General features: G+C 55.1%; 2 protein-coding genes and 1 long non-coding RNA gene across 10 annotated transcripts; all 3 read left to right on the forward strand.

Moving 5' to 3' along the window:
- Positions 1-178: 178 nt before the first annotated feature.
- Positions 179-11249, forward strand: LOC104149374 (sodium-dependent lysophosphatidylcholine symporter 1-like). 8 transcript variants are annotated; one of them, XM_068912538.1, is made up of 14 exons: positions 189-736; positions 2679-3114; positions 3270-3389; positions 3706-3830; positions 4492-4624; positions 5092-5170; positions 5672-5829; positions 5953-6043; positions 6636-6961; positions 7182-7265; positions 8029-8141; positions 8605-8748; positions 9105-9281; positions 9516-11249. In XM_068912538.1, the coding sequence occupies exons 3-14, from the start codon at positions 3333-3335 to the stop codon at positions 9541-9543; spliced, it is 1515 nt and encodes a 504-aa protein (XP_068768639.1). In that variant the 5' UTR covers positions 189-736; positions 2679-3114; positions 3270-3332; the 3' UTR covers positions 9544-11249. The 8 variants fall into 8 exon arrangements, 7 of the variants coding, with proteins under 7 accessions (XP_068768642.1, XP_068768639.1, XP_068768640.1 ...); XM_068912539.1 differs by having other exon boundaries at positions 2948-3114; XM_068912536.1 differs by lacking the exon at positions 2679-3114 and having other exon boundaries at positions 193-736; positions 6636-6757; positions 6878-6961.
- Positions 11250-12841: 1592 nt separating this feature from the next.
- Positions 12842-26437, forward strand: FKBP1A (FKBP prolyl isomerase 1A). The gene is made up of 5 exons (XM_068912319.1): positions 12842-13062; positions 13146-13193; positions 23755-23867; positions 24651-24803; positions 25342-26437. Exons 1-4 carry the CDS (start codon positions 12858-12860, stop codon positions 24777-24779), a joined length of 495 nt encoding a protein of 164 aa, XP_068768420.1. The 5' UTR covers positions 12842-12857; the 3' UTR covers positions 24780-24803; positions 25342-26437.
- Positions 13632-16521, forward strand: LOC138061490 (uncharacterized). Its single transcript, XR_011135285.1, has 2 exons — positions 13632-14527; positions 15618-16521. It is a non-coding gene; the product is annotated as an uncharacterized lncRNA (long non-coding RNA).
- Positions 26438-26751: the final 314 nt, after the last annotated feature.

A 26751-nucleotide genomic window follows, 5' to 3' on the forward strand; every position in this document is an offset into this window, starting at 1 on the left:
GGGCACCTGGTGTTCCTGAGCTGCCTTGTGAGCCAGTGGGGAGAGAGGGGCTTTGCCAGGGAGTGACCCAGAGCAGGCATCTCCTTGTCCCTGCTGCCCTCGCCCTGGCTGCTCCAGCTGCCTTCGTGGCCCTCTCTGGGTTGTGCACTTTTGTTCTTTGCAGCTCATGATTGTCAGTGCTGAGGCAGGAGTCCTGGGTTGCCTCAAGCGTGCTCCTGGGGTAGTTGAGAGCTCAGGCGAACGTGTTCTCCTCTGTACCCCTAGGATCCCAGCGTGGCAGCAGCCCTGGGATGGAGATAAAGTGCTGGACCCAGTCTGACGTTTGAAGAGCACTGTATTTCTCCACTTGGCTGCAGAAAGCCTGGGAGCTACTGCCCTGGAGTGCATGCAGTGCTGTGAGCCCTGCCAGGTTTCCTGCCTGCATGGGCAGGGTCTGGCCAGGCTCCTCCTTCAGGGCTGGTCATTTCTCCTCTGTCAGCTCTCCCTGGGGCCTTGGAGATGCTACGTCTTCTCTCGTCAAATCCCCATCTAGCTCTGATCAGTGCCTGCGGTGCTCTCTTTGACAAACACAACTTCTTTGGCACCCTGGGCCAGGAAGCCGCTGCTTCCCTGCCACGTGCCTGTGAAGGACACCGTTGTGTCTGCAATGATGCTTCCAGCTGGTCGCGAAGATGCTGAGCTGCCCAGGTTAACCCAGGAGGAAGCTCTCCCACAGAGGAGAGTGGTCCACAGCAAGGTAAGATCAGTGATCTTTCTCACACACACAAACCCATTTCACACGTGCACGCTAACCCTTGCGAGTGCGCACACCCACACAGAGCCTAACCGGATCGAACAGCCACAGGCTGTGGGGGTGTTTCTAAGTGTTTATGACTCAAGCTTGAGAACACATTGTTTAAAGGAAGGCTCTGCATTTTCCGTGTTGCTGCTGACTTTCTAGTGAAATGGGCAGAGACGTGCAGAGCTCTGTCCTGCCTGCTGAGAGCATAAAGGGAACAAAAGCTGCCACAAAACTCTACAGTCGAGAGAAATGTCTTTGCAATATTAGAAACAGAACTGCTGTGGAAACAATATGTCACATGAGTAAGTTCTCCTCAGCGGTGGTGCAAACCTAATGCTTCAGCCATCCCTGTGGGACAAGGCTGATCTGTGCTTTGAAATACAAGGGACCTGCCTCTCTCTGTGTGCAGTAAAAGGCAGAAAGTAAACTGAGACCACAGGCAGAGAAACAAGCGGCCTGCTGAAGTTACCTAGCAAGGGAAATGCCGGCGCTCTTCTCCCCTGCGTTTACGAGGAGGGACTGGCCCCGAGCCTGGGCTCTTCAGCCTGGCGGGCACAGCAGCGTCAGCGCTTTCTCTGTGGTGTGTGCTGTGGAGGAGTGATAGCTAATCACTGCGTGAGGGAAAGGCATTTGGTGTCTTCTGGAAGGCTGATCCTTGGGGCTGTGCCTGTGTTTTCGGAGGCTGCTTCCTGGTACCATTACAAGGAAGGTCTGTCTTCCCTCAAGGATGGCTGTCGGCTTGAGTGACGTTAGCAGCACAGCAAGCTGTCTTTAGTCCAAACAGGCTGGGGAACCTGCAGGTTGCCCTTTCACCCCATGGGAGATGAGGGCAAGTGGCAATGAAGCAATCCTTAACTTCATTTCTCTACTACCCTGTCTCTTGATGGGCTCCTGCAGTCTGTTGCTCAACCTCTTGCACAGCTACCTCTGTACCAAATGTTCATATCTCATCACTCTACGCTCTTCTGCAAAACTTCTGCTGTAGGAGCCTGAAGCCTTTTATAGCCATGTCTGGAAAAGGCCTGCCACTTGGGATGGCCGTCAGCACTGCATGAGTGAGGGAGCCTTGCCACATGTTTTTGGAAAGGGCTGTGGGTGCAGGACAGCAACCTGCCTGCAGCTCTCTGGGCTGCTTTGGAATGGAGCTGCTCAGTGACTTGGGAAAGCAGGAACATGGTGTAGGCCAGGATCCTGAGTCACTTATGAGCAGCTTAGTCCCAGTACGTTAACTAAGGCAGCCAGTGGTGAGATGGGAGGCAAGCTTTGGTCTCCAAGTGTCTAGTTCTGCACTGCAGCTCCACCAATGCTCTTCCTATTGCAACAGAATGGCCTCTAATGATGGTCTGCTCTTTGGAGAGCCAGGCTACCAGGCCAAGTCAATGCACCCTCTTCAGGCAAGTGCCAATGAAAATCAGAATCTCAACTGGTCGTCTCTGTTCTCCGTAGTTTAATTCTGTATTTTACTGTGTATTCTTGCTCTTGGATGATGCAGAAGTGTATCATGCTAGACAGCAAGTTCATTTTGGGGCTGGGAGCATGTCAGTCCTGTAGCTTGCCTCTGGGAACCTGCCTGATATTTGAGGCTTTATAGGGTTTACTAAACTAATCATATCCAGTTAAAATAGAGGCTTTGCCATCAGCCCTTCTCCTGTGCACTGAAACGTTCCTTGTGCTCTCCCTGTTGCTCTGTAGAAATCCCCTGGATTCTGGCCTTTGCGGTCTGTCTATGCTTGGACTGCCTTCGTAACAGTCACTTTAAGCATGATACAATTTGTACTTTTTAATACTAAAAACGTGAACCACAGGACTGTGGCTCAACAACAGAGGAGGAACATGTTAGAACAACTCAGCAGATAGCTCTGTGTTTGGAATGAGATGTGTATCTCATTTGTGTTAGTGGCCTGTGACCTCATGCAAACATACCTCCAAGGAGAATCAAGGTGAAACTCAAGAGATGTGTCCCTGGTAATGAACACTTGCCAGAGATGAGCAGACAAGGCAGAAGCCCACTGAACAGCATTCGCCTTGGAGCTGTGGGTGGTCAAGGACTGAATGTGTGCTGGTAGATTGGAGCGAGGAGAGAGGCTGTAAGTGTGCCCAGCTCCTAGGAGCGGTTCTTCAAGATGACGTGAAGGCTTATGAAGAATACAAAATTCTGCACGGCAGGACCTCATCAGCCAGGCTGCAGGCCTGAGGGCAGGTTATGTGCTAGATTCATGGCACGCTGATCCACCAAGTTTACCAGCAGATGGAGGAGCACCCCACAGCACCCCAACTGCCACGTCCACCTTGCTTTCGGCAATCAGGTGGAGTCATGTCCGACCAAAGGAAAGGTATGTGTGTCTTGGCAGGGGAGAGACATGATTCAGGGTTTAAATTGGTCTCAGAGAACCTAGCAGATGAGATGAGCGAAGGCTGGAGGTTAACTGCCAGCCGGGTGCTTGTATCTCTTCTCAGACTGGCTTGTTCCTTGGTGTCTCGGTTCTAGGAGGAGCCAGGACTGCCGCTCTGCAGAAAGGTTTGCTATGCTATTGGGGGCATTCCCTACCAGATGACAGGCAACGCCCTTGGATTTTTCTTCCAAATCTTCCTTCTGGATGTCGTGCAGGTGAGTGGCCACGTGAGGTGGGGTTAATCTGCAAAGGGGCTTAGCCTGAGCTGAGCAGACTGGAGCAAAAGCGGAGTGTGATGGGTGGCCAAAGCCCTTGGAAATGCTCATCATAATTAGGCGCTAAAACTGGAACAACTGGATTGTTGATGGGCACATAGGAGATGTTCCCAGGCCATTTCAAGACTTAGAGAGGTCCCCAGGGGATGCAGCTGAAATATTGACTAGAGCAAGCTGCATCGTGCTTACTGCTCACAGCTTTTTGCCAGGACTTCTTTTCCCTCTTGAGCTGTGGTTTCTGTTTCCCCCCACGCAGCTGGAGCCATTCCATGCCTCTTTGATCCTTTTCCTTGGAAGAGCCTGGGATGCGGTTACTGACCCTGCTATCGGCTTCCTAGTCAGTAAGAGCCCAAGGAGAAAATGTGGCAAGATGATCCCGTGGTGAGTGTCCAGGCTGGAGTCTCAGGAGTGTCTGTGTTGGGCTTGAATTCCTTCAGTATTGGCACAAAGAGACAGCCTCACTTTAATATATTTGTGGCTTATGAAGAATTACCAAAACATTAACCTCACAAGGACCCTAAAAATAATGTATCTTGCAGTGGGGTCCACATGTCATGGCAGTGAAGGAGAGTATTTCAAACACTTGCTGTTTCCTTGAGTCCTTACACTTCTGAGGCTGCGGGGTTTGATGCTCCATGATTGCTGCCTCGTGGCATGTGCAGACTTTGGCAGTCAGCTGTGCCAGGACCTCTCCACCAGGCTCTAACCACAGGCAGATCTTGTACTTAGAGGGTTACTGCTGCCCTCAAGGCCCTGCTGCAGGGCTAGGACTTTAAGTATTTAAACAAGAGAATAAGCAATTGTGGACTATTTAGACATTCATTTTTGTCTCAACGTTTGTGTGTAACCCCCACCTCCAGCCTGACAGATGGGTGCTCACTTGAGCAAATCTGCTTCCTCTTGCAGGCCTTGATCTTGCAGTAGCTGAGCTGTGGTTTGGGGGTTGGGGGAAGAAGCCACGCTGAGTAGCTCAGGTTCCGCAATGAGAAGCCTGACCTCCTTATCTGAGGGTCGTATCTGATCAGGTCTGCTTCTTCTCCAGGATTGCATGCTCCATGCCATTTGGGGTGCTCTTCTACTGTATGATGTGGTCCATTGTCCCAGATGCCACCCCCGTCTCTCTGAAGTTCCTGTGGTACCTGTTCATGTACAGCTTCTTCCAGACTTGCATGACTGTAAGGAACATGGTGCCTGGGGCTGACTGTACTACATACACATCATCGTCTCCCCCAAGGAAGAGGAGCGCAGTCAGCTGGGGAGACCCAGGGTCAGCTGGGGAGTCTCAGTCCCAGCCTCTCCAGCAAGGGACCTGGAGCTGGGTCTTGGGGAGCTCTAGCTGGGGAGGAGGGAGCAGGATGTGAGTTCTCCCTGCCGCAGACCATCCCATCAGGGGATGGGGAGGTGAAGCAGTGCGTTTTAATGCTGGGATTTGGGTGGGCTGCCTGTAAGTGTTGATGAGAACCTCTCCATCACTGGTTTGTGAGAAAAAAGCAAATCACGGAAGAAGAGGGCAAAAAGCTGCCTGTGTGCAGGGGTCTTATGGAAGGCAACATTATTTTCTGAATTTGGGAATGAGGGGGTCATGACAGGCAAAGCAGGGAAGCAGCAGCTGGAGGTGCGTTTGAACTGTGCTTTTCCCCAGTGCTACCATGTGCCGTACTCTTCCCTGACAATGTTCCTGGGAGGAACCCAGAGAGATCGTGATTTAGCCACTGCCTACAGTAAGTGACTGTGCCGCTACAACCCCAGGGCTACCTGCATTCCCACAAGACCCTTCCTGGAGGAGATGGGAATAAGTTCCTCTGGCTTTGATCAGGCTACAGTTACACACCGAGTCTCACTCCACAGAGCATGAACAGATCTGCTTGGGGTCCATATCTGATTGCAGTGAAAGAGGAGGCTAGAGGGGGTGAGCCAAGAATACGAGACCAGCGGTGGCTTCTGCAAATAATTCACCTGCAGAAGCATTTCTTAAATGTGGATGCTCCCTAGGGGACCCAGAACCCAGATTTATTGGCTCCAAACAGTAGAGAGTTTTCTGCTGGAGCCAGGGGAGAAGAATCAAAGCAGGTAGAAATAGCAGATCTCATCTCCTTCTGGGGCAGCTCTGGATGCTGGTGCCTCCAATCCCATACCCAAAGCTGGTCTCTTATCCTTCCCGAGGGATGTGTCTCTGTGGCCAGAAAGTGGGGCTGAGGTCTCTCTCACGGTTCTGCTGGCAGGAATGGGGGTGGAGGTGTTCAGCACACTCCTTGGATCAGGAATTCAGGGGCAGATTGTGGGCAGTTACCATGCCCGCATGATGAACAGCTGTTATGTGTTGAATGGGACCCTGCCCAACACGAGCTCCTCCAGCCTCACGGACTCGCTAGAGAACACGGTAAGGGCTGGTCCGTCTGCTCCCTGCTCCTCCCTAAAGCTGTGGGGCAGGCGCTGCTGGCCGTGCTCTTAGCTGCGTGTTTGGTACCTGCATTGTGATTTTGCACTCTGTTTTGTTTGCCAGCGTAGGGCCTATGCATTTTCATCCCTGGTCCTAGGCTCAATCTATTGCCTGTCCTGTCTGATTCTCATCTTTGGAGTAAAGGAACAGCCTGGTAAGGTCCACTTTGATGCAGTTTGGATGGCACCCAGTGGCAGTGGATGGTGAGGATGGACTTGTAGGGGGAGGCGTGAGGCAGAGGGAGCTAGGCCCCTGCAGGTTGGATGACTCTCAGTGTGGGGCACAGAGACACAGCACCTGCTTGGATACCAACACTTCTGCCTTCCTAGCTCTCTGGGAATAGCTGTCAGCTTTGCAGCCTCCTCAGTTTGTGCTGCAGCATCTTGCTCCAGCAGAGGACTGGAGAGACACCCACGAGAAAGGAGGGTCCAGATTGTCTGGGAGCTCCTGCTAGGAGATGGAAGTCTGGGGCAAGGTTTGCAGCTCACCACTCCACTATGCCAAGTGGGTCTTGCCAACACGCAGCCTGCAGAGCAATTGGCTTAGCCTGCTACAGCAGCCAGCCTGGGTGTGCAGTGCAAAGAGTTAAAATGGCTGTTGTCTCTGCACTAAGATGTCAGATTCAAATAGCCCCTCGCTCAGCTTAGTTGCACCTGAGACGTAATGGCACTATCCCCCTGTACCTCCCACCCCCGTTGTGTTTGTTCTGGCAGCTCCAGTGCCAACCCTGCTGTCTCTTTTCTCAGGGCCCCTCAGCCCCCTGGGGAAGGTTGGACTGCCCTTCAGTAGCTGCCTGAGAACGATCCTGGAACACAAGCCCTACACCCAGCTGCTGTGTGGCTTCCTCTTTGCGTCCCTGGCCTTCCAGGTGCGAGACCTGTCTCAGCAGGAGGAGAGCTTGGGAGATGAGATGCTCCAGGCAGGTTCTCCAGTGACAGACAGTGAACTCAGGACCCCAGCCATGAATGTCTCCGTGTCCCCTTCCCAGGTTGCACAGGGGATCTTTGCCGTCTTTTGTACTCATGCTGCAGGTCTGGCCGGGAAGTTCCAGCATTTGGTGCTTGTCATGTTGGTAAGTGAGCCCAAGAGAGACTTTCTGGCCCTGCTGTTCCTGCTTGCCTCGGCAGATCCCTGGGTTACCCCAGCCCTCCAGGATGGTGGCAGCTCAGCCACGTTTGGATCTCGTGGAGTCAGCGCTGCTGCTTCTTCCCGTCAGCAGGGATGTCGCCCAGGCAGATACTGGTGGAGACCTGGAAGGCCTTGCTGAGAGTCCCCTCTGGTTTTCTCCTCAGGTCACAGCTTCCCTCTCTATTCCGTTTTGGCAGTGGTTTTTGGGGAGATTTGGGAAGAAAACGGCTGTGTCCTCAGGCCTGGTGGTGAGTTTGCACTTGGTCGGGGCAATGGTCTGAGAAGCTCTGCAGGCAGACTATCTTGCCCCCAGCCACTCATGCTGTCTGGGGAGAAGAGCTGGCTGGCTGCTAAGCAGCATAGCCAGCCATGCGGGTGCTTCATTCCTCACTCCCAGCCAGCGCCGAGACAGGTAGCTCTGAGCATAGTGTCCTCTATGCTGGAGGTGAACAGAAATAGGCCAGTAGCTGATTGCAGCTCTGCATTTCCACGTGCCTGGCCACTGCTCATATCAGTGACCATGGCTTTGCAGAGCTTTCCAGTAAGGTGTGGGCGGGCTGAGGGAGGGCCTGTCCCTGGGATGGTGGATGAGTGAGGATGTCTGCGGTATCACCCAACCTGGCTTATGCTCTCAGGCTCCACGGCCGCTGGGTCTTGTGAGTGGTGTGTGATCAGATGCTGTCCTAATGCACCAATGTCACGTGCACTCACAACATCTTCCTGCAGCCTCTTTCCTGCTCCAGGATCTTGCATGCTTAATGTAGGTGATCTGCGTTCTGCCAGCCAGCTCTGTGTGGGGTGTGGGGAGGGAAGGAAGGGCCAGGGTACCACGGTTGGCCGTGGCTGGGAATGAGCCTGCACATCCAATACATTTGAACTGAAAGTCTTTAGCCATTGTGAATGTGTGGGGAGAGGGGACCCGGCCTTTGGTACACTAGGCCAGTGCAAGATGCCTGCGAGCAGCAGAAAGGGCTCATATGCTCTCCTTTCTCCTCTCCCCCCCCCCCCCAGCTGATCATCCCAGCCCTGGTAGCGATCACTCAGGTGATGCACAACTTCCTGGCCTTCATCTTCCTGATGATTGTAGCAGGCTGCAGCATGGCTGTACTCTACCTGTTACCGTGGTGAGTGGAGGCATCTCCAAGCCAGTTGTTAGGTAGAGAGGAGGGGAAGGTTACTGGGAAAGCACCAAGCCAGGCCAAGGCTTCACTGCAACAGCTACTGGGCTGCACAGGGACACATGCAGGTGGGACTGGGAAGGGATGTGGATGTGATCCTGGTGAGTGATGGTCCCCCCGGAGCATCATTCAGTCTGCATTCAGGGCTCCCTTCAGCAGTGGGACGCTGTGCAAAATATTGTTTTTCTCCTGCCTTTCCCAAAGTAGCTGCTGCACCCTGTCTGTGAGACATTCTCTGCCCTAATCGCCTAAGGCAAAGGACACACACTCAACAGTCTCCAGAGTGAGGTTCTGCAAGGGGTTTCTGCCTCTTTCTGCTGGTCGAAGGGGGCTGGGAGTGGCTGCAGCTGAGTTTGGCAAGTGCTGGGGTGGGTTTCATGAATGCTTCTTTGGGGCTGTCTGTCTCCAGGTCCATGCTGCCAGATGTAGTGGATGATTTCAGGCTGAGGAACCCCAGCTGCCTGAACCTGGAGGCTCTCTTCTACTCACTTTATGTCTTCTTCAACAAGTTTGCAGGTGGTCTTGCTGTGGGGATATCGACACTGAGTTTACAGTAAGCCCCAAACGCTACCCTCCCTGTTTTGCCAGCCCAGCATGGATTTTTTTCTGCTGCTCCTTTCTGGGTTGTCTGATGAGAGATGCTGTAATGGGTTGCAGCAGTATCCAACTTCTTTGTCTTTCCAACTTCTACTGGGAGCAAGAGGAACAGGAGGGAATGGGAGTTCTCCAAAGTTGGGCCTCTGGTTCCAGCCTCTAGAGGAGAGCGACAGAGGTGCCCGCTTGCCTTTTTGCAGTGGCACAGTGGGACTGGGGAAAATTTGACCATTCTCCATGATTTGAAGCCTTTCAGTGTTCCCCACTGGGGATCTCTGGGCTGACAGCAGTGCTTTCAACTGTGCTTCTCTTCAGTTTTGCAGGTTACCAGGCTGGAGACTGCATGCACAACCCCTCTGTCATCCTTGCCCTACAGCTGCTCATAGCCCCAGTCCCAATAAGTCTGCTGCTCGTTGCCATAATCATCTTCTCCATCCACCCCATCAACAAGGAGAGGAGGAAACAGATGAGAATGGAGATGGAGGCAATTGGGTAAATTCAAGCTCCCTGAAGGAGCCGGGTCTCCTCTTATTTGGTCTGAGTGTCTACACTGCAACTAGCCCAACACAGAAATGCTGTACAGGGAGCGACTGCACGTGTCCAGTCTGGCTCCCTGTGCTTGGGCTATGATCCTCTCCAGGGGAACGTTTTCTAAGGGCTCAGGGGAGTTTTGGGGACTGCAGACTTTGCACCGGATCTCATGAGTGCTCATGTTCCTTTTACCAGGCATCACGTGCAGCATGGCAACACATAGTAAAACAAGTGCAGAACTGGGCGAGTTCCTTTGGGAAGAACCCAGACTTGCTGTGTGCTGCCAGGATGTGCTGCTGTCATGGAAAGTCCCTGCTTCCTGTTGTTTCCTGTTTCCATGTCCCAAAGGCCTGTTTGTATCCCGGATCCCCTCCCTCTCCTGGCAGGCAGGCACAGGATGGAGAGGGGGTCCTGTGCAGCCCCAGCCCTGCCACCTCGCCAGAGAGCTGCCTTCTCCAGGGCTCGGCCTCTCTGGTCTTTTGGCAGGTCCTGACAAATCTGGGCAAGGCAGATCTGTGCTCCTCTTTCAGGAGAGACTGCAACGCAGAGGAGGAAGGGGCCCGAGCAAGCCTCAGAGCAGTGCTCTCAAACAAGATGGGATGTGGAGGTGTCACTTAATCATGTGGGAAAACTTCCCCGTGAAGTACACTGGGATGGTGTTTGAGGGAAACTACGGCATTCTTGCTGGTTTTTTGGAAAAGTATAGTGTGCGTCTTTGTGCTTACACTGCCCTTTCACAGGGGAAGGTTTAGAATTTCTTTGAAGAAGGGTGAAGTTCACCCAATCTAGCAGTATAAAAGAAAAGCCTGTGTAGAAATGATTACACCTGGCAGTACTGTAGTGAAAGCCAGCTATGTGTCTCTGCCTCGGACTTGTTAGCTGAGTAATTTATGGGAAATGAGGAGTTTCTCGGTGAGTTTGCAGGACTGGACTGAGCTGCCTCAGTTCAGGCAGTCATGGGGGTTTCTGGCAGTTTGTCCTGATTTTGCCATGTCAGGAGGTTATGGCAGAAGTGTCAAATGAATTTCAGGAACAGTCATGTTGTTTTTAAATCATAGCCCGTAGCTAGATCTACCACATCAGCATCTTGTGAAAGCTTCCCAGCCCGCCCCCCCCCCCCATGTCTCTCCTGGCAACAGTGAGGGGGCAGCAGGGGGAAGATAGGAGAAATAAGGCAGCTTGTTGCTAGTAGCACTGAGCTGTGCTCAGCCCTGTACAGAGGCAAAGAGTGAGGCTGGTTATTTTTAGGGCTAGAGCTGCATCTGACCGTTGGTTGACCTTGCAGCACTCGGGTCTTGTGCACACTGGCAGGATCTGAGCAAATTACTCCCCAGTTGTGCACTAACTTAATTTGAAACCTTCAGCCTTGTGATGCCACTTTAAGAAGAATGGGGAAGATCATGTTTTAGAGCTGTATCAGGGTGTGCAGGATCATCACATCAGTCCAGATTCAGAATGATTTCTCAGAAGCACAAAGGGCTTCCCTTTTTTTGCTGGGGTGTAAAGGATGTTCCTTGGGAGTGCCTGACTAAGCCTGTGCTTGGGCGCTGCAATGTACTTTCTGCCACCATGCGTTGCTTTCAGCCTTGCTTCTTGTGGATTTGTGAACGAGCAAGTGCCTTTGAACATCGAGAAAACGCTCTGTTAGCTCAGAGTTTAAAGTCCTACAGAAGGCATGAATTATCTTTGAAGACATGTGCCCTTTGGGACAGAGGAGTGGCCTTCCTCTGGAGCTCCTACTCTGCAGCATGTGCTGTGAACGGGCCACAGACCACTCCGGAGTTGGACCTGCCCCACCGCAGAGCAGGGAAACGCCGCTGGTGTTTGTAGTGTCTGCCAGCCTTGCTACTACCTGTGGTGTTACTTTTGTATACTGAAAAATGTCCCATATATCGCATACACTATTAAATTTGAATAGTCACAATTCTACCTCTTGGCATTTTTTATTTTGTGCGTTCTGCTAGCAGATGATCCAGAAAGTAAGAAGTCTCTGTAAAATTTGTTTTTTCTTAGGCTGTTTTACTTTCTTCAGAGTTCGGATAAGGGAATCTGACCTGAGACCTTTTCTGGTTCTGGACCAGCTGGATCCTGAGCAGTGAGGGGCGAGTAAACGCGGCTGAGTTTCTCTCCCCTGTTGGAGTATTGGTTTTGGCATGGGCTGGTCGTTGGAGCGGCATTGCTTGCTGGTAAGATGAGCAGGTTCTACTAGGGAGTTAAAAAGAAAAATGCCATCCAGGGTGAGAGCTCTCAGGAGGTTAAAGTGCCTGATGAGCACTCCTGTGCCAGTGTGACAGAGGTTCTAGTATGTGTATAAATAGAGTGGTATTTTCCCCTTCCAGCTCCCTGGTTATTGCTGGCCCTGGTGGGGAAGGCAGACTCAATCCCTTCACAAAGATAACATTAATCAGAAGGGATGAGAATATGCCTGGGTTTTTTTCATCTTGACTCTGGGATGCCACTCTGGCAACAGGGTCTGAGGAAAACCAGGTACCACAGGCAGGCAGAAACTATGGCTTGCAGGTTTAATGTAAAAAAATAGTGCTACAGAGTAAAGCATGAAACAAAAAGTGGTATTTCAGTATTTAAAAGATGCAAGCAAAGAATAAGAGCAATTAAATCTTGCTTCATCCTATTATCTGTTATTTTAAGAGTCTCCTCTTGTGTCCCATTTTAATGCATTTGCTGAAAGCGCTGGCTTTTTATCAGTCTCTTGGCTGTCCTTGGAACTTTTCTATTCCCTTGTGGACACTCAATTTCTTCTACTTCAAGTAAGGAAATAGGACACTTTGATACAAAAATTTTGTGCCTGGAGAGGTCTTTTTGGATTTAAAAAATATATATATAGAAGAGAAAGGTAGTTGCTCTTGTTCCAGGAAGAAAGTCCTTTTGAATGTGGAATTGTTCAAGCCTGCATCTCTTCTGGGATCGCAACTTCCAAAAAACCTGCCCTGGTAAATCACGGCAGGTGCTGACCTTCACCGGCACGGTGAGGAGCAGTAACCGGAGCAGAGCTAATCTAGATCCATTGGACAACATCTCATCTGCTCGCTGGTCGCGGTCATCACACGCGACGGACGCTTTCGACTGAGGCAGAGCCTATTCTTGGGAACTGCGAAAACAATTAGAAAGCAAAGCTGCAGCGGAGCAGCGCTTGGCCTGAGCGTGGCGGGGGCTGGGCCGTTGCTGCCTGCTCGACCCCAGCCCGCTGCCACAACCGGCACCGCCGGGGCGAGGCGACGGCTTTCGTCAGCCCGAGGGGAGGCCGCGGCAGGCGAAGGCCAGGCCGCACGGCGCTGAAGGGGAGGCCGCGGCAGGGCGAAGGCGGGACGGCCAGGGGGTCCCCTTGGCCGGCGGTGGCGGCGCGGGGGGGGGGGGGGGAATCGCGGCAGAGCCCGGCGAGCTCGGAGCCGGTACTGCCGCCCCACATAGCCCCCGTGCGGCGGGCGGCCCCCGCCGGGTCTCCAGGGCAACCGAGCGGTGCCAAGATGGCGGCTCGGGGCGGGCGGCGAGGAGGAGGAGGAGGAGGGAGGGCGGAAGATGGCGGCGGCCGGAGCCGAGGGCGGGGCGCGTCTAGGCGGCGCGGCGGGCGGGCTCTATGGCGGCGCGGCGGGGCCGAGGCTGCGCACACGTGGCCCCTCCTCCGTCGGCTGCGGGCGCTGCGGGAGCGGCGGCGGCGGCGGCGGCACCGGGAGCGGCGGCGGCGGCATGGGCGTGCATGTGGAGACCATCGCCCCCGGCGACGGTGAGAGCGGCCCCGGCCCCGGCCCCCGCTCCCCCCCGGCGGGGCCCGGGGTCGCTCCGCTGACGGTGTGTGTCTCCCCGCAGGGCGGACGTTCCCCAAGCGCGGCCAGACCTGCGTGGTGCACTACACGGGTGAGTGGGGGGTGGCGGCCCCCCCCCCCCCCCGGCCCCGCTCCCTGAGGAGAGCGGGCTCGGGGCGTCCCCGTGGCGTCCGGCCGCCCCTGGGCGGTTTGGGTGTCCCTGCGGGGGGCTCTGGTGGCGTCCCCGGGGGGGTCCTGGGGGGGGGTCTGGGTGTCCCTGTGGGGCCTGGCCCCTGGGGGGGGGGTCTGGGTGTCCCTGTGAGACTGCGGGGGGGTCTGGGTGTCCCTGTGGAGCCTGACCCCTGGGGGGGGGTCTGGGTGTGCCTGTGGGGCTCTTGGAGGGGGGTCTAGGTGTCCCTGTGGGGCCTTGCCCCTGGGGGGGGGGTCTGAGGTGTCCCTGTGGGGTTGGAGAGACTGTCCTTGGTGGGCTCCGGGGGGAGGTCTGGCTGTTCCTATGGGGCTCTGGGGGATCTGAGTGTCCTGGGGGATCTTAGTGTCCCTGTGGGGCTGGGGGGGTGGTTTCTGGGATGAGGTCTGGCTGGTCCCTGTAGGGCCTCCCTTTGAGGGGAGGGGGTCCTGGCCATCCCCATGGTGCTCTGGGGGGCCTGGCTGTTCCTCTGGGCTTCCCAGAAAGGGGGGGCCCGGCTGCCCCACGGGGCCCAGCCCGCACGGAGGGGGGGGCCCGCCTGTCCACGTGGGATCAGTTTTCCCCATTGCCCCATCGGTAGCTGAGCGGGAGGGCTGGTGGATCCCCTTCTCCCAGCTGCATCCAGCCCTCTTCTCTGGGGAGCTCCGAGAAATGGCCCGAGACCCCGCTCGGGGAGCGGCGGGCTGCCCCGTGCAGCGCTCGCCGGCAGCCGGGCCTGCTCCCACCCCCAGCTACCGCGCAGGGGCCGAGCGCGGCGCGCGAGGGATGCGGCCAGGTTCGCACCTTGCGGGGGTCTGGGTAGGCCTGGGGCAGGGGAGCGCGGAGCCGGGTCCCTGGGCAGGGATCCCAGGGCCTGCCGGGTTGCGAGAGGTTGAGCTGAGATCCCACATGCTCAGTGCACGTCAGCCTCTCCCTGACTAGCAGCGAATGAGTGTGCACAGGAGGGCTGGGGCTTGCAGCATGGGAGCCCAGAGCTGGGTCTTTCCTGCCTGCATCCACATACAGCTGGGGAAGAGGTTTCTGTAGCAGCAGAGGTGCAGTCTGCTCCCTGCATCCCTTTTCCCCAGCGCCATCCCTGGTGCTGTAGCCCCTTCCCCACCCGTGGGGTGTTTTCAAGGCTAGGCTCAGCCCATCCGTGGAGCCGGGCCTGGTAGGGTGTGATGCTGCTGTGCACCGTGCTTGCTGGGTCCTCCTGCTCTAGCGGGACACCGAGAGGAGCTCAGCTCAGTGTGGTTAACGTAAGGCACTATTTAAGGTTCACACATGGTATTTCGATGCAGGGCTGTTCTGGCAGCAAGGGGAGGTTATATTATACACTTTATATTCTAGCAGCTTTCTCAGAGCGTCAGTGGCAAATAAACCATTGTTGCTGTGACCCTGAAATATTGTTCAGGGCCCAGAGGGACCTGTCCGGGGGGTCTGGTCTATCTGTCGCCTGCCATTTGAACAGCTTCAGCTCAGCGTGTTGGCTGCTGCGCTCTTGGATAAAAATGAGTCAACCCATTTGTGGCTGTCTCTCTTAATAACTAATTCCAAGTCATTCGCTTCCCGCCCCTGGTGCTTTCTGCCCTCCCCTTCCTCCCGGCTGTGGGGAGTCGAGGAGGGATGGTGTGGTCTTCTGGAGAAAAGGGGTGAGGGTGTCCATCTGCTGCCTCCCGGCTGTGGAAGGGTGCCCCGATAGCTCTGCCCTTAAGATACAGAAAGGAGGGTGGGAGGGTTAGGCTGGCCCTTGAAGCCTGCTCCTGTAGGGCTGTCTGATGGCTCCCCATCCAGTCCGTCTGCTTCTCCTCTTTCTCCCCTCTGTCCTTCTAATTCTGCTGTCAGGAGGGAGAGGAAGTGGCTCCCGTCTCTCCCCTGGCCGCCTCTTCTGCCGACAGCCCCGTTTCCTCCGCCGAGGGAAGAACAAAGGGACGGCTGGCAGGCAGTCAAGTGGCTCGCAGTGGGCCAGCCCTACTGCCTGCCAGCCCTCGCAGCTCCCCGGCAGCCTCTCCTCTCCTGGCCCTGCCACTTGCCTGTGGTGGCTTTACCGGAGCACAGCTGCTCTTGCTGGGGTCTCTCCCTTGCCTCCAGCGTGGGCAGAACTGCTGGGGAGGAGTGTTGCAGGTGCCGGCTCCCTGTCCCAGCCATGCTTCCAGTTTTGGGCTGCTTTAGAAGTAGGAGCTAGTGGCTGGACAAAATGTTGTCAGCAACTCATCTCCTGCAGGCCCTCCATCCTAGTAGCAGTGAGTGTGCAGGGGGATTGGAAGCGGTTGTCTGTTTTCTTGGTTTTTTTTTTTTTTTTTTTTTAACTCCTGATTTGACGTCTCCCTTTGGCCTTTGTTCCCTCAGTTCCCTCGGCAGAAAGGTCTCTGACCCATCAGCCTCAGCAGTAGAGGAAGTCACAAGCCTCTGGTCTGCCTGCAAAGCCCGCAGGCCTTGATGCCCCACTTTCACCGTTGAAGCATTGCTTACATGTAGAGCACTGCTAACCAAGGTGTGCCCTGCTGAGGGGAGAAGGGAATTTTGTTCTAAATAAATGTTAGAACATTTGATTTCTCCAGCCTTGTGGCTTTTTATGATGTTCCCTGAGCCTGGAACAGCATAAATGACCGCAGTAAATGCACAGTGCATTAGGTACTATTCTCAGAGGCTCCTTCAAGAGCACCAGTGTGAGATCAATCCCCTGACTGCGTTTTGCTTCCATGCAAAAAGCTTCCGGTGCTGGCACTGGAGAAATTCAGCCCAGAGCGTGGGTGCATTTAGTGTGGTGTTCTCTAATGGGCATACAGCAATTCAGCTCTTATTGAACTCCGTTGAGTTATAGATTTGCTATGACTCAATTAAAAAAACATTTTCTCTACTTTGGAAAAATCTGATGACCTGAGGGAAAGGCATTATTGGGAACCAGGTCGCTTGGCAGTTCCGGCTGCTGCAGTTGGAGACTGGACTGAGAAATGCAGGATCTCTTGTGAAAATTGGACTGGAGAGAATGAGGCAGTTCTGTTTGGTGAGGTGTGAGCAAACTACAACATCTGTTGTTCTCTCGTGTTGGCTTTCGTTTCAGTGCATCTGTTTCCCAAACACGGCGCACTAAGTGAAGCGGGTATTACGTTTCCCAACAGGCTATGGAAGAGGTGTGTCTGGCATAGCTACTGTTTTGTAAGCCTGTGTAAAAATCTCAGCTCCGTGGGATCCGAGGCATTACAGCGCGTGTAGCACAGAGGAAAGGTGAAGGGATGCCCTGGCGTGGTTTGTGTCCCCTTGCTTAATTTGGAGACGTCATCTAAGTCATTTATGACAAGTGCTGGATCTCTGTCGCTTCTCACCCCAAAACCTGTGCGTCCCAGCCCAGAGCAGTGCCTCTCCCCCACCAGGAACGGAGCTTGGTGGGGACGTGGTAGCAGCAAGAGCAGCCGTTTCACCCAGGAGGTACCCGCTGTACCCACTCCCTGGGTGGGACGGTCAGCTGGCTCTGACATGGGAGCGCAGGGAGGCTGCGCTCGGGGAGACCAAAGATCGCTTGCTGCGGATGCTCGGAGAAGGAGGTCAGGAGCAGGGCATCCTTCTGGCCATCGGCTCGGGAGACACTGATTGCTCGGACTGTGATTGCGCCTGCAGAGGTGGAGACAGATGGGGATTTGGGGGAATGAGACCTTTTCACCTTCCGTTGGTCACAGGTCAGGCTTTTTTGTTTGTTTGTTTTTGTTTTGTTCTGTTTTGTTTTAAAAAGCCTTGCTAGCATACCCAGACTGTGAATTCTGAAGGGTGGTAGGGATTTGGGCGGTCATCTAATCCGTTCCTTGTCCCCTGGGCGGGATGGGCTGCCGCGAGCCCTAGACAGATCAGTGCTCTTAATGGGAAATCGTGCCTCCAGCCTGAGGGAGGGAATAGCAGAGTGGAGGAGTGCTGTTGGAGAGCTAATGCATTGGGGCTTTCAAAAAAGCCTTTGATGTGAAATCTGTTGCAAAAGGCTGTTAAAGAAACTAAATCGAGGATGAAGTGCTCTTGTGTATTTAGAACTGTTAGGAGTAATTGGAGTGGGATGGGATTGTTGCTTTGGAGCACCAAAGTAGGTTAATTGTGGGGAATGTGAGGACTGGGGCCTAGCAGCCCTGATCTTGGTTACAAAGAGGTTGGGCAGCGGGAAGAGAAAGTTGCTGTGCTTGGGTCTGGCCACAGAGGAGGTGGTGGGAAACTTCAGAGATGGATGGTTTCGTTAGCTGTCTGGAGCGTTCCCACGGAGCCCGAGAACGCTGCTGTGGCCGGAGGTGGGCTGGGGCTGGGAATTCCTGCTTCCTGGTGCTGGGACGGAAGTGGCAGGTGAAGAAAGCTGGTGGCAGGCGCGAGCTGCTGCTTGCCGGGAGAGAACAGTTGTCTGAGTGTGTGTGTGGGGGGGGGGGGGGCCGGTGGAGGCCTCCGCAGACACCGCAGCGGCTTGGGGAAACCACTGGCCTCCCCTGCAGAGGAAACGGGGAGCCCGTGGCCATGCCCGTGGCAGAGCGCACCCTGCTTGTGTGCCTCGCAGAGGGAGGTGGGCTCAGAGCAGGACAGAAATGCTGAGAGGGACACTAGAGAAAAATGGCTTTCCCAGGCTGGATCACCAAAGAGGGAGCAGTGGTCCCCTCCCAACACCCTTGCACTGATGCGCAGGCGGAGTACGGTGTTGGCTGCGAGCTCGGTCAAGCACAGCCTCTCTTCCTGTCGTCTGTGCAGCACCTAGCACAGTGGTGCACTCTCTGTTGCTTCTGGACTGCCACATTGGTACAACAATAGCAAATTGTCTGCAGTCACAAGACATTTCCTACCAGGGTGTGTGACTGCCGAACGGTCTGTTATGGGAGCTTAGCACCTTCTCCTAAAGCATCCGTTCCCAAGCTGAGCTCTGGCGTCCTCTCTTCTGCAAGGCCATAGCGAATGGTCGGCACAACCCTACTCCGGGTCCAGCTGTACAAACCTGGCGGAGTGGTGATGGGGGTGGGCTGGGTTATGGGAAACAGTTGTGAGCAGCTCACTGGCGCAGGGAGCTTGGACCCTGTGATCTAAAGCATCTGGCAGGGGTTGCTGAGAGAGGCAGGATGTAATCTCAGCTCTGCAGCGCAGTCCTTACGCAGGGGGTTGGAGCACGTCCTGGTCACTCCCAGTGTAGCCAGGGGTATCCCAGGGCCTTAGATGGGAAGCTTTTCCCACCCCGTCCCTCAGTCCAGCTGCAGCAGAGGTGTCTGCCCCGGGGCGCTCTCTTCTGTCCCTACCTCTCCTTGTCTCTGCTCTCTGTGCAGGAACCTCTTCATCTCATCCTGCCGCCTCTTGTGCAATGACCATGCTGAGAAAGGCATCTCGAGCAAAAGAGGATGGAGGGAGAGCGGTTGGGACTCCAAATTCCTGTTGACAAAACCTGAAGCTGCTAATTTATCTAGAGGGCAAGGGGCTTAGAGGCTGCCTCTCTGCGTGCCCGCTGCAATGCCTGCTCTCCGAGGGGGGGAACTTCAGCCAAGTCGCACATTGCAGCCGGCGTCTCCCGGCTGCAGCCTGCCAAGTGTGGCAGAGACTTGGCAGGGCTGTGCTGTCTGCCCGTCCTGAGCTGCAGCCAAGCGCTGTCGAGATGGGGCTGTTCTCCGGAGTCCCTGCTCTGTCCCGTGTTACGTGCCCCCAGCTGCCAGTATAATGCCCGCTTCTAGCGTTACGCTGGCTAACGCAGACCTGGCTGCAAAGCTCTGTGCTCTGCCTTAGTTTTGGCTTCTCTCGGACCCTTCGGTGTCCGTATCTCCCAGCCCAGATCTTCAGGGAGGTCGCAGGTCGCATCCTTAACCTAAAAGTCTTGGCACAGCTCAGATCCATCCTTTTCCCCCGGCTCTCGCCTTTTGCCTGGTGCTGCGCTGGGGTGGGGGGGAGGCGGGTGCGCGCAGGAGCCGCTGGCAGCGGTGCTGGCTGCGGGGCAGGAGCCGTAGCGGCTCTGAACTGCACTGCTTGATCTCCGGTAATCCACCTCTGCTGACCTGCCGGCTGTTCTGCATGGCTCGCCTCCTCGTAGGGGCGCTCCGCAAGGTGGGAGCGCTGCCGTAGGGACAGCGTTTGCAGCAGGTGAGGCGCAAGCCTTGCCCCTGATGGCACCTTTAACAAGCTGGGATGCGTCGTGGGCTGGCTGCTGCTCTTGGCCTCTGGTTATTTGCAATGTCTGGGGCTCTGGCAGGGCAACTGTATTTGCCAGAGGATGCTTTGCCTTAGTAATAGCTTTAAGATCTCGTTATCTCTTTGCTTGAGGATAGCGGGGATGAGGAAATGGTTGTTCATACTTGTCCAAGGCTTGAAAAATCTTCCAGGAGCCTTGCGGGCAAAGGAAGTGCAAAAGACGAGGATGCTGTCTCCAAAGGGTTGGAGCCTCTTTGTTTTCACCTCTGGTGTGTTGGTGTCTGCAGCTTTTCCATGTGGTGGAAGGAGCACAAAGTCCCATGGACCTGCACCGCGGAGCAGGGTTGAGTTCCCGTGTGGGACTCCAGTGCCCTCTTATGCTGCGCTGTGGTGATCGATCCCCCTTGGGCTGGTGTAACCAGCTTAGTCCGTGTTAATGCCCCTCTCCTGTGGCTGGGGTGCTGCTGGCTCCGAAACGCTTCCCGAGGCCGGGATTGGAAAGTTAAGCTCTTTGCAGGGGGGTGGCTGGGGAAGGCAGGCAGGCAGGCAGGCACGTCAGCGTCTGTGCCGGGCCTGGCACAAGAGGACTCTGTTCCTGCGTGAGGTCTGCAGCAACTCCCGCGGTGCTAATGATGCCTTTGTGTTTCTCTGGCCTTCGTGTTTCTGATCGTTAGACGAGTTGCACTTCTACAGGAAATGGATGCCCCAAGGGCTTCCCACATGTACGCGCTTGCTGTGGCAAGTAGCAAAGTTGCTTGCTGGCGTGTGGTCTCTGGGGTTTTGGCTGTGGAGCCTTGCTATCCAAGTGTGGAGGGGGCAAGGGGAGAGAGCAGGCTCTGGCTTCCCTGTGTGCTTTGGAAGGTGAGAGCACCCGCTCCTTAGCGGCTGGTCCTGGCCCGTGGGGACCCCACAACGTTCGGTCTTGTGGACAGAGCTGGAGGAGGCAGGAGGTGAGGGGCAGTGAAACTGCGAGAGCGTGCTGTGCCAGGTAGGCGTCACTCAAGAGAGACTGCAGAGAGGGAAATACAACCAGCAGCTCTTCCTTCGAAGGTGTGAGTCACCTGCAAGCTCTGCTGCAAGGGTGGGCAGAATGACCACGCTTGGGCAAGCAGGAGGGGGAGCGTTTCTGTGGGCACTCAGAAAGAAGGAACGAAGGAACAAGATGTCTCCTTCAGCCTTCTGCAGCTGCTCAAGTTCATTGCAACACCTGAGGGTGCAGAGCTGAGTTCAGGGTCAGCTTGTCCCCCAGCAGAGCAGCACTGCCTGCTCCAGCCGGCCTGGCCTTCCTCGTGTCCCTGCCGGCAGTCTCCCTGCTGGGGATGGGAGGGAGGCCGGCGCGGCTGCAGCGGGGCGCAGTGCCGGGCTGGGGTAGGAGCAGGCTCAGCTTTGAGAGGTTTATCCTGGAAGGAGGAAACGAGCAAACTCTGGATTTATTATTCCAAAGTCCAGGGCTGTGGAGTGACTGGCGGAGCTGAGCTGGTGCTGATGGTCAGAGCTAGGGGCCCCGGAAGGGAACTTTTTCAGGAGTAGATTTGCCTTCTGTGAAATTAAATGCTTAATTTCATCCCCCTCTCCCCAAAAGAAACAGGAACGTGGCCTCGTTCCTGCTAGAGAACAAGCCTGTGGCGTGCTGGTGTCACAGTTCCCCTGGGCCTGAGGACTGCTCTGCGCTGGCCCTTCACAGCAAGCCCGGCTCAGTAAGCTCTGTGCCTTGAGCCGGCACGCGCAGCACAGCCCATCTCTGCCGTCTTGCCCACGCCGCTGCTCGCCGAGAGCTGGGCGCGCTCGGGGGCCTGGAGCTGGAGCAAGGCTGTGGCCCTCGCGGCTTTCCGTGGGCTGTTGTCATTTGACAGTAATTGCGATGCTTTGTGATGTGCTCTAAAACCTCCAGTGGTGTGTCATGAAATAGTGGTCCCTGTGCGGCTGCATGCTCCAGCCTGCTGTTAAGCCCAAACAGCTCCGAGGAAGGAATTGGCTTGTGCAGACGTCGGCGTGGGAAATAATCACTGTGTGGGCGCTGCTTGGTGTGTGCAGCCCTGCAGTTCCCTTGTCTTTTAGAAATCAGAGCCCGCTGAGCCTGATTGAGCCTCTGGGAAGGGGCGGTTCAGCCGGGCTCTGGCAAGGACAGAATGGCCAGGTCTGTCTCTTTGCAAGACCGTGTTCGAGTCTCCTCCCTGTCCCCAAAGGACGCTGGCTGCACAACTGAGAGGAGCCCAGGTGGTCTTTGCTGCAAAGTGATGTTAAGTTGGAGCGGCCTTGCTGGGGTGGTGGGTAGCAGGTGCACTGGGAACATGCACAGCAGTGAGTCTGCACTGATGAGCTATTCCAGGAGAAAGTCCTGCCCCAGACGGGCTAGGAGCAGGCTGCTGGCACCCTCTTCCACTGGATGGTCACACAGGCCAGAGGTTTCAGTGCTCACTGCCCCTGCAAAGGGGGCAAGTTTTTCTCCATCCCCTTCTTTCTGTTCAGCTTCTCCTCTCCCAGCAATCTGCCCGTGTCCAGGTACCCTTTCCCTAACCCCACTTCCTATCAGTTTGTGGCCCAGACGTTCTGGCTGCTGTTACAACGCAAGCCTGGACTGAGAGGTAATGTCCTATCGTGTGTGCAGATGGTGCCTTCTCTTGCGCCCGTGGGCAGTGACTCACACTGTGCCCTGGTTAAGGGAAATCACTTTGGCCCATGTACTGCTGAACGAGGCAATGTCTTTGTTTTTCAAGACTAGAGCGGTTTCCATCCAGGAAAGCAGGTTCTTGGGTTTCTTTGGGAAGCAGAGAAGTGAGAAGCATTTGCAGTAGAGTTGATCATTGCTCCCATGAATTTCAAACCATTCAGTGCTGTTAATGAGCCACTGCCTGTCTGGTGCCACAAGCGCTGGCTCTTTCTTTTTACGGTCATAGTTGTTGCAAAAGAGAGATGCGTCTGTGTTCCTCTATCTAGGCAGGAAGACGGGGCACTTGTGATAGCAGATGGATCCTGTAACCCTAGAAGTCAGTTTGCAGGCTCCTTCATAATACTTGTGCTGGGTTAGCAAAGGCAGTGCCCTCTAAGCATCTTGCGCATACTGCAATTGGAGTCTCTGTGGCTTGGGGTCACAGGTCCTCGGCTCAGGTTCCCATACCTTAATGCCTCGAATGGTGCCTGTGCGTGTGCCTGCCCCGTCCTTGAGCCTGGGAAGCCGCGCACTGGTGGTGCTAATGCCCCAGATGCAAAGCGTGCTTCCGCTAGGCTCTTCCCCAGGCTGCTCACGTGCACCTTGGATAGGCTCAGTTCCTAGCGTGGCTGTTACTTGTCCCATAGCCAAGTTCTCCTTGTGGAGTTGCTGCTCCTATAAGGCAGCTCTCTGGCTCTGAGATTCCCCAAGAAGGTCACGCAGGGAGCAAGGGAGGGACTATGGAGAGGGGAGGAAATTCCTCCTTTGCTTGTGTTGGGGAGTTATATTTAGCTTTGCGGATATCAGCCTTGTTCAGTGCTACTTATGAGACATGTGCCGTGGAATGAGGACTGCCTTGGGCATGTGTGTGTGTCCAGCAATTGGCACTGCCTCTCTCAGTAATTCCAGGGTACGAGTGTGATTTGGTTTGTGACCAGTGGGGCCATGGCTGAGCACGGGAAGGGCTGGAAGCTGGAGGCAGAGCCCAGGCTGCGGGCAGGCAGTGCCTCACTGCCCTGCAGTAGTAGCCCTGACTTTTTTTTTTTTTTTTTTTAACCTTGTGTATGTGTGAGGATGAAAACCCGGAAACCTGCCTGTAGCTCATTTCCTGCCTGGCAGGCAGTGAGCAACGCATGTTTCCGAGCGGGAGGCGGTGTTTCCTGGTGCTCGCAGCCTGGCGGGTGGGATGGGATCGTTCTTGAGAAGCACCAGACCTGAACCTGCTACTGGGAACACTGCAGGCTCTGTGCGAATGACTCATGTTGGAGAACTGAGATGGGGAAGGAGTCCCGTGTCCATCTGCTGCCCTTTGTCCTACACTAGCTGGGGACTTTTCTTTGGGTCAGAATGGCAAGGAGGAATAATCCTGCCCTGTCTAAGAGCTGTTCCTCTCTGTGTGGAGAGGCCCCTGCCCTGGTCTCTGCAGCTCCTCCCCTGGTGATGTGCCCTGGGAGATGCTGGTGGGGTGGGGTTTCTCCCACTGGTCCAGCCCGTGCAGGTGTTTCCCCAGGAGGGAGCAATCTGCATCTGAGAAGTCTGACTCACAGCCGTGTGAGCTCTCCTGGAGGGTGACTGTCACGCGTTTAGATGGTTTCAGTTGCCAGGTCACAGCCTGTTTCCCGTGGGTGTTGGGCTTGGCCTGGGGCTGGCTGAGTGGCTCTGTGCGTGTGTGTTACGAATCGCATCCCTACCTCCCCTTTCTCTCCTCAGGTATGCTGGAGGATGGGAAGAAGTTTGATTCTTCTCGCGACAGGAACAAGCCGTTCAAGTTTGTGATGGGCAAGCAGGAGGTGATCCGCGGCTGGGAGGAAGGAGTTGCCCAGGTGCCTGGTGCTTCTGTGTGTCTCTGTCTCCCTTGCAGGGGCTGCTCAGAGCCGTGTGGCTCAGGATCTGCAGCGTGGGCAGAAATCACAATGTGCGCAGCTCTTTCTCTTTTTTACTGTGTATTTTCCACCCCTCCGCCCCCTCTGTGATTGGAGGTGTGGGTGAGAATATCACCTTCTGCATTGCCACCTGCCAGATGGCAGGAATGGAGCAGGTCCGGGCCCCAGGAACACCTACAGCCTGTCGGTGACTCAGCGATGACATTTCTATACTGAGTCAGCGCTGAATGAACGCCACGGGGAGTGCTCAGAGCCTCCCGCTCTGAGAAAAGATGGCTCCTGGGGCTGCAAGCCCACGCAGAGGAAGGGCTGGTTTGCATGGCGTGGGTTCAGTCCCAGCATGCGTGACTGCAGTCAACTGCATGCACTATCGGAAACGCGAGGCTTGTTCCGTGCAGTGCCCACATTGTAGCACAAGGAGGCCAGTGTCTTTAGGGAATGGCCTGGCTGTCCCTTCCTGTCCTACAAAAACACTTGTGTGAAGGACATCTGTAGCCCTGCTCCCTCTGCTGAAGGCCTGCTCCTTTTCCAGCCAGTGCTGCCTCCCTCTCCTGATGTTCTTCCCATTCTTCTTCTATCCCCTTGTCCCTTTGTGCAGCCCAGGTCCTTGCTCTTACCCAGTGTAGGGAACAGAGGGGGACGGATCTGTGTCCCTCCTGCTGTCTCTCACCTGGTGTCCAGGTGCATCTCCTGACATCCCTGTGTTTCTTTCCCTGCTCCCAGATGAGCGTTGGTCAGAGGGCGAAGATGACCATCTCCCCAGATTACGCCTATGGCTCTACTGGCCACCCAGGGATCATCCCACCAAATGCCACTCTAATTTTTGACGTGGAGCTCATGAAATTGGAATGACCTACCCCAACCCCCTGTCCTTGGGTAAGGAGGGAGAAGCAGCTGGTGGTGCTGGGGGAGGACTTTTTAAGGCCCTTCTCTTTGGCCTCAGGCCAGCGTGGGGAGGGGGGATGGAGCTGACAGTTGTTGGGGGGCAGGAGAGGGATGGGGCAGGTGTCTAGCCGCAGGTAGAAGGACTGTTGCTCTCAGGACGCTGATGATTTGGGGAACACTGTGGCGATAGAAGCAGAGTGCCCTGCCTGGCAGAGCATGCCAGGACATTCCTCAGGATCACAGAACAGTTGAGGTTGGCAGGGACCTCAGGTGTCCTGCACTGTGTCCTTCCACAGCAGGGCCTGGCTGCCCAATCCCTCTCATGATGGCCCTGGTGCCTCTCTTGCCTTGCTGAAGGCTCGTTCCCCCTCCATAATTGGGGCTTGAGTTCTGCTTTTGAGGGCACCATGCGGTTTCTAATGAAACTGTCTCATGAACACGCTTCCTCCTCGGCCGTGGCTTTCTCCTGAAAGCTGCTGGGTTCTCTGCCAGCGGCTTTGTTACGGTGCCTCTCTTCTCTCCCAAACAGGTTTGGCACATGGAGGAATCCAGAATCTCAGCTTCAAGAAGAATGCACATGACTTTGTACGGAGCTTTTCCTGATATTCCACTACACTCATTGTATAACCTTACACCTTGATTGAATGCCTTTGGTCACTAAGCTTTGCGTCTGACTCTTCCTCCTTGTATCGTGTTTTTATGTCTTTTTAAACTATACGCCGTAAACCTCAACTCTTTTTGGGTCAAGTTCTTAATCTTATTTTTGTTCCAGGTGTAGACTACGTTTTACCAGTAGTACGCAGATGGCCTGACCTTAGATAGGAGTCGTTTGAACAAAAGGAAACCTGTTAGTTAATTGTTTTGGTGCCGACCTCTATGGTGTACTAAAACCAGAAATTGCTGCTGCTGCAAAAGCCATAGCAGAGTGAGGCTGTCGAGGCTGAATGGATGCGGAGAGCAAAGTAGCACTAGGACTCTGTGTTAGTTACCTGCCTGGAACCGGGGCAATGAGGAAGCAGTTGGTCCTTTCCCTGCTTTCTGGGGAAAGGACAGCATCACTGCATGCAGTGTTTTTACTCCTGGGAAGCTGGGGCTGCTGTACCCCTCCTTCCTCTCCCAACTGTTGACTTTTTCCATCTCATGGTGGACCTTCTGCCCACCTGCTTTTGGATTTGTGGAGATCATTTTCTCTTTAGCCATCAGAGCTCCACAACTACTTAGAAATTCAGGAAATCGCATTGAGCTTTCTTTAAAAAAGAAAACAAAAGGCAAAAGGAAGGTGCTGTCTACAGGGGAGGTGGCAGGGCTGGTGGGGAGTCAGCTGAGAAGAAAACGCCCCCCTTCTACTCTCTCCCCCCTTGAAAGGAAACATCAGACCCCAGTTGTCCCTGGTCTGAACATACCTGACCATTCTCTCCTGACACCTGATGCTGGTCATCGCTGCTTGTCTGGTCTCATACGATGCATAGCTTCCCCCTGCTGCTGTCCTATCTGCCCCCCTCCCTCCCTCCGCCCTGCGTAGTGATTTGGTAAGAGAAATTGCCGCCGTTCACTTCCTTCTCCACTGCATAAAGGTATCAAGTTTTATTATTGCAATAAAAATGCTTTATGCTGGCTTTTCTCAATTCTGTGTGTTGGAGATTTTTCCCTCGCCTGTCTGCCACTTAGTGCTGCTGGCTAACGGCGCGCTGCGGGTGCCCTCCCGGGAGGCAGCCCTGGCCCGGGCTGCCGGCGCTGTTTCGTGGCCGGAGGACGCTGTGGAGGTGAGGAAGGGCTGGTGTTTCACTGTGCTGGCTCGCTTTGCGGTGAAGCTCTTGAGCTCGGCCCTTCAGGCACAGAGGGACGGCTCTGGCTCTGGCTCGCTAGGCGCTTTGGAAAGGCGGTGACGGTGGCCTGCCAGAGTTCGCGTAATTGTCTTACCATAAAACTCTTAAGTGCT

The sequence above is a fragment of the Struthio camelus genome, chromosome 18 (assembly GCF_040807025.1).
Source record: "Struthio camelus isolate bStrCam1 chromosome 18, bStrCam1.hap1, whole genome shotgun sequence".
Taxonomy (NCBI): Eukaryota; Metazoa; Chordata; class Aves; order Struthioniformes; family Struthionidae; genus Struthio; species Struthio camelus.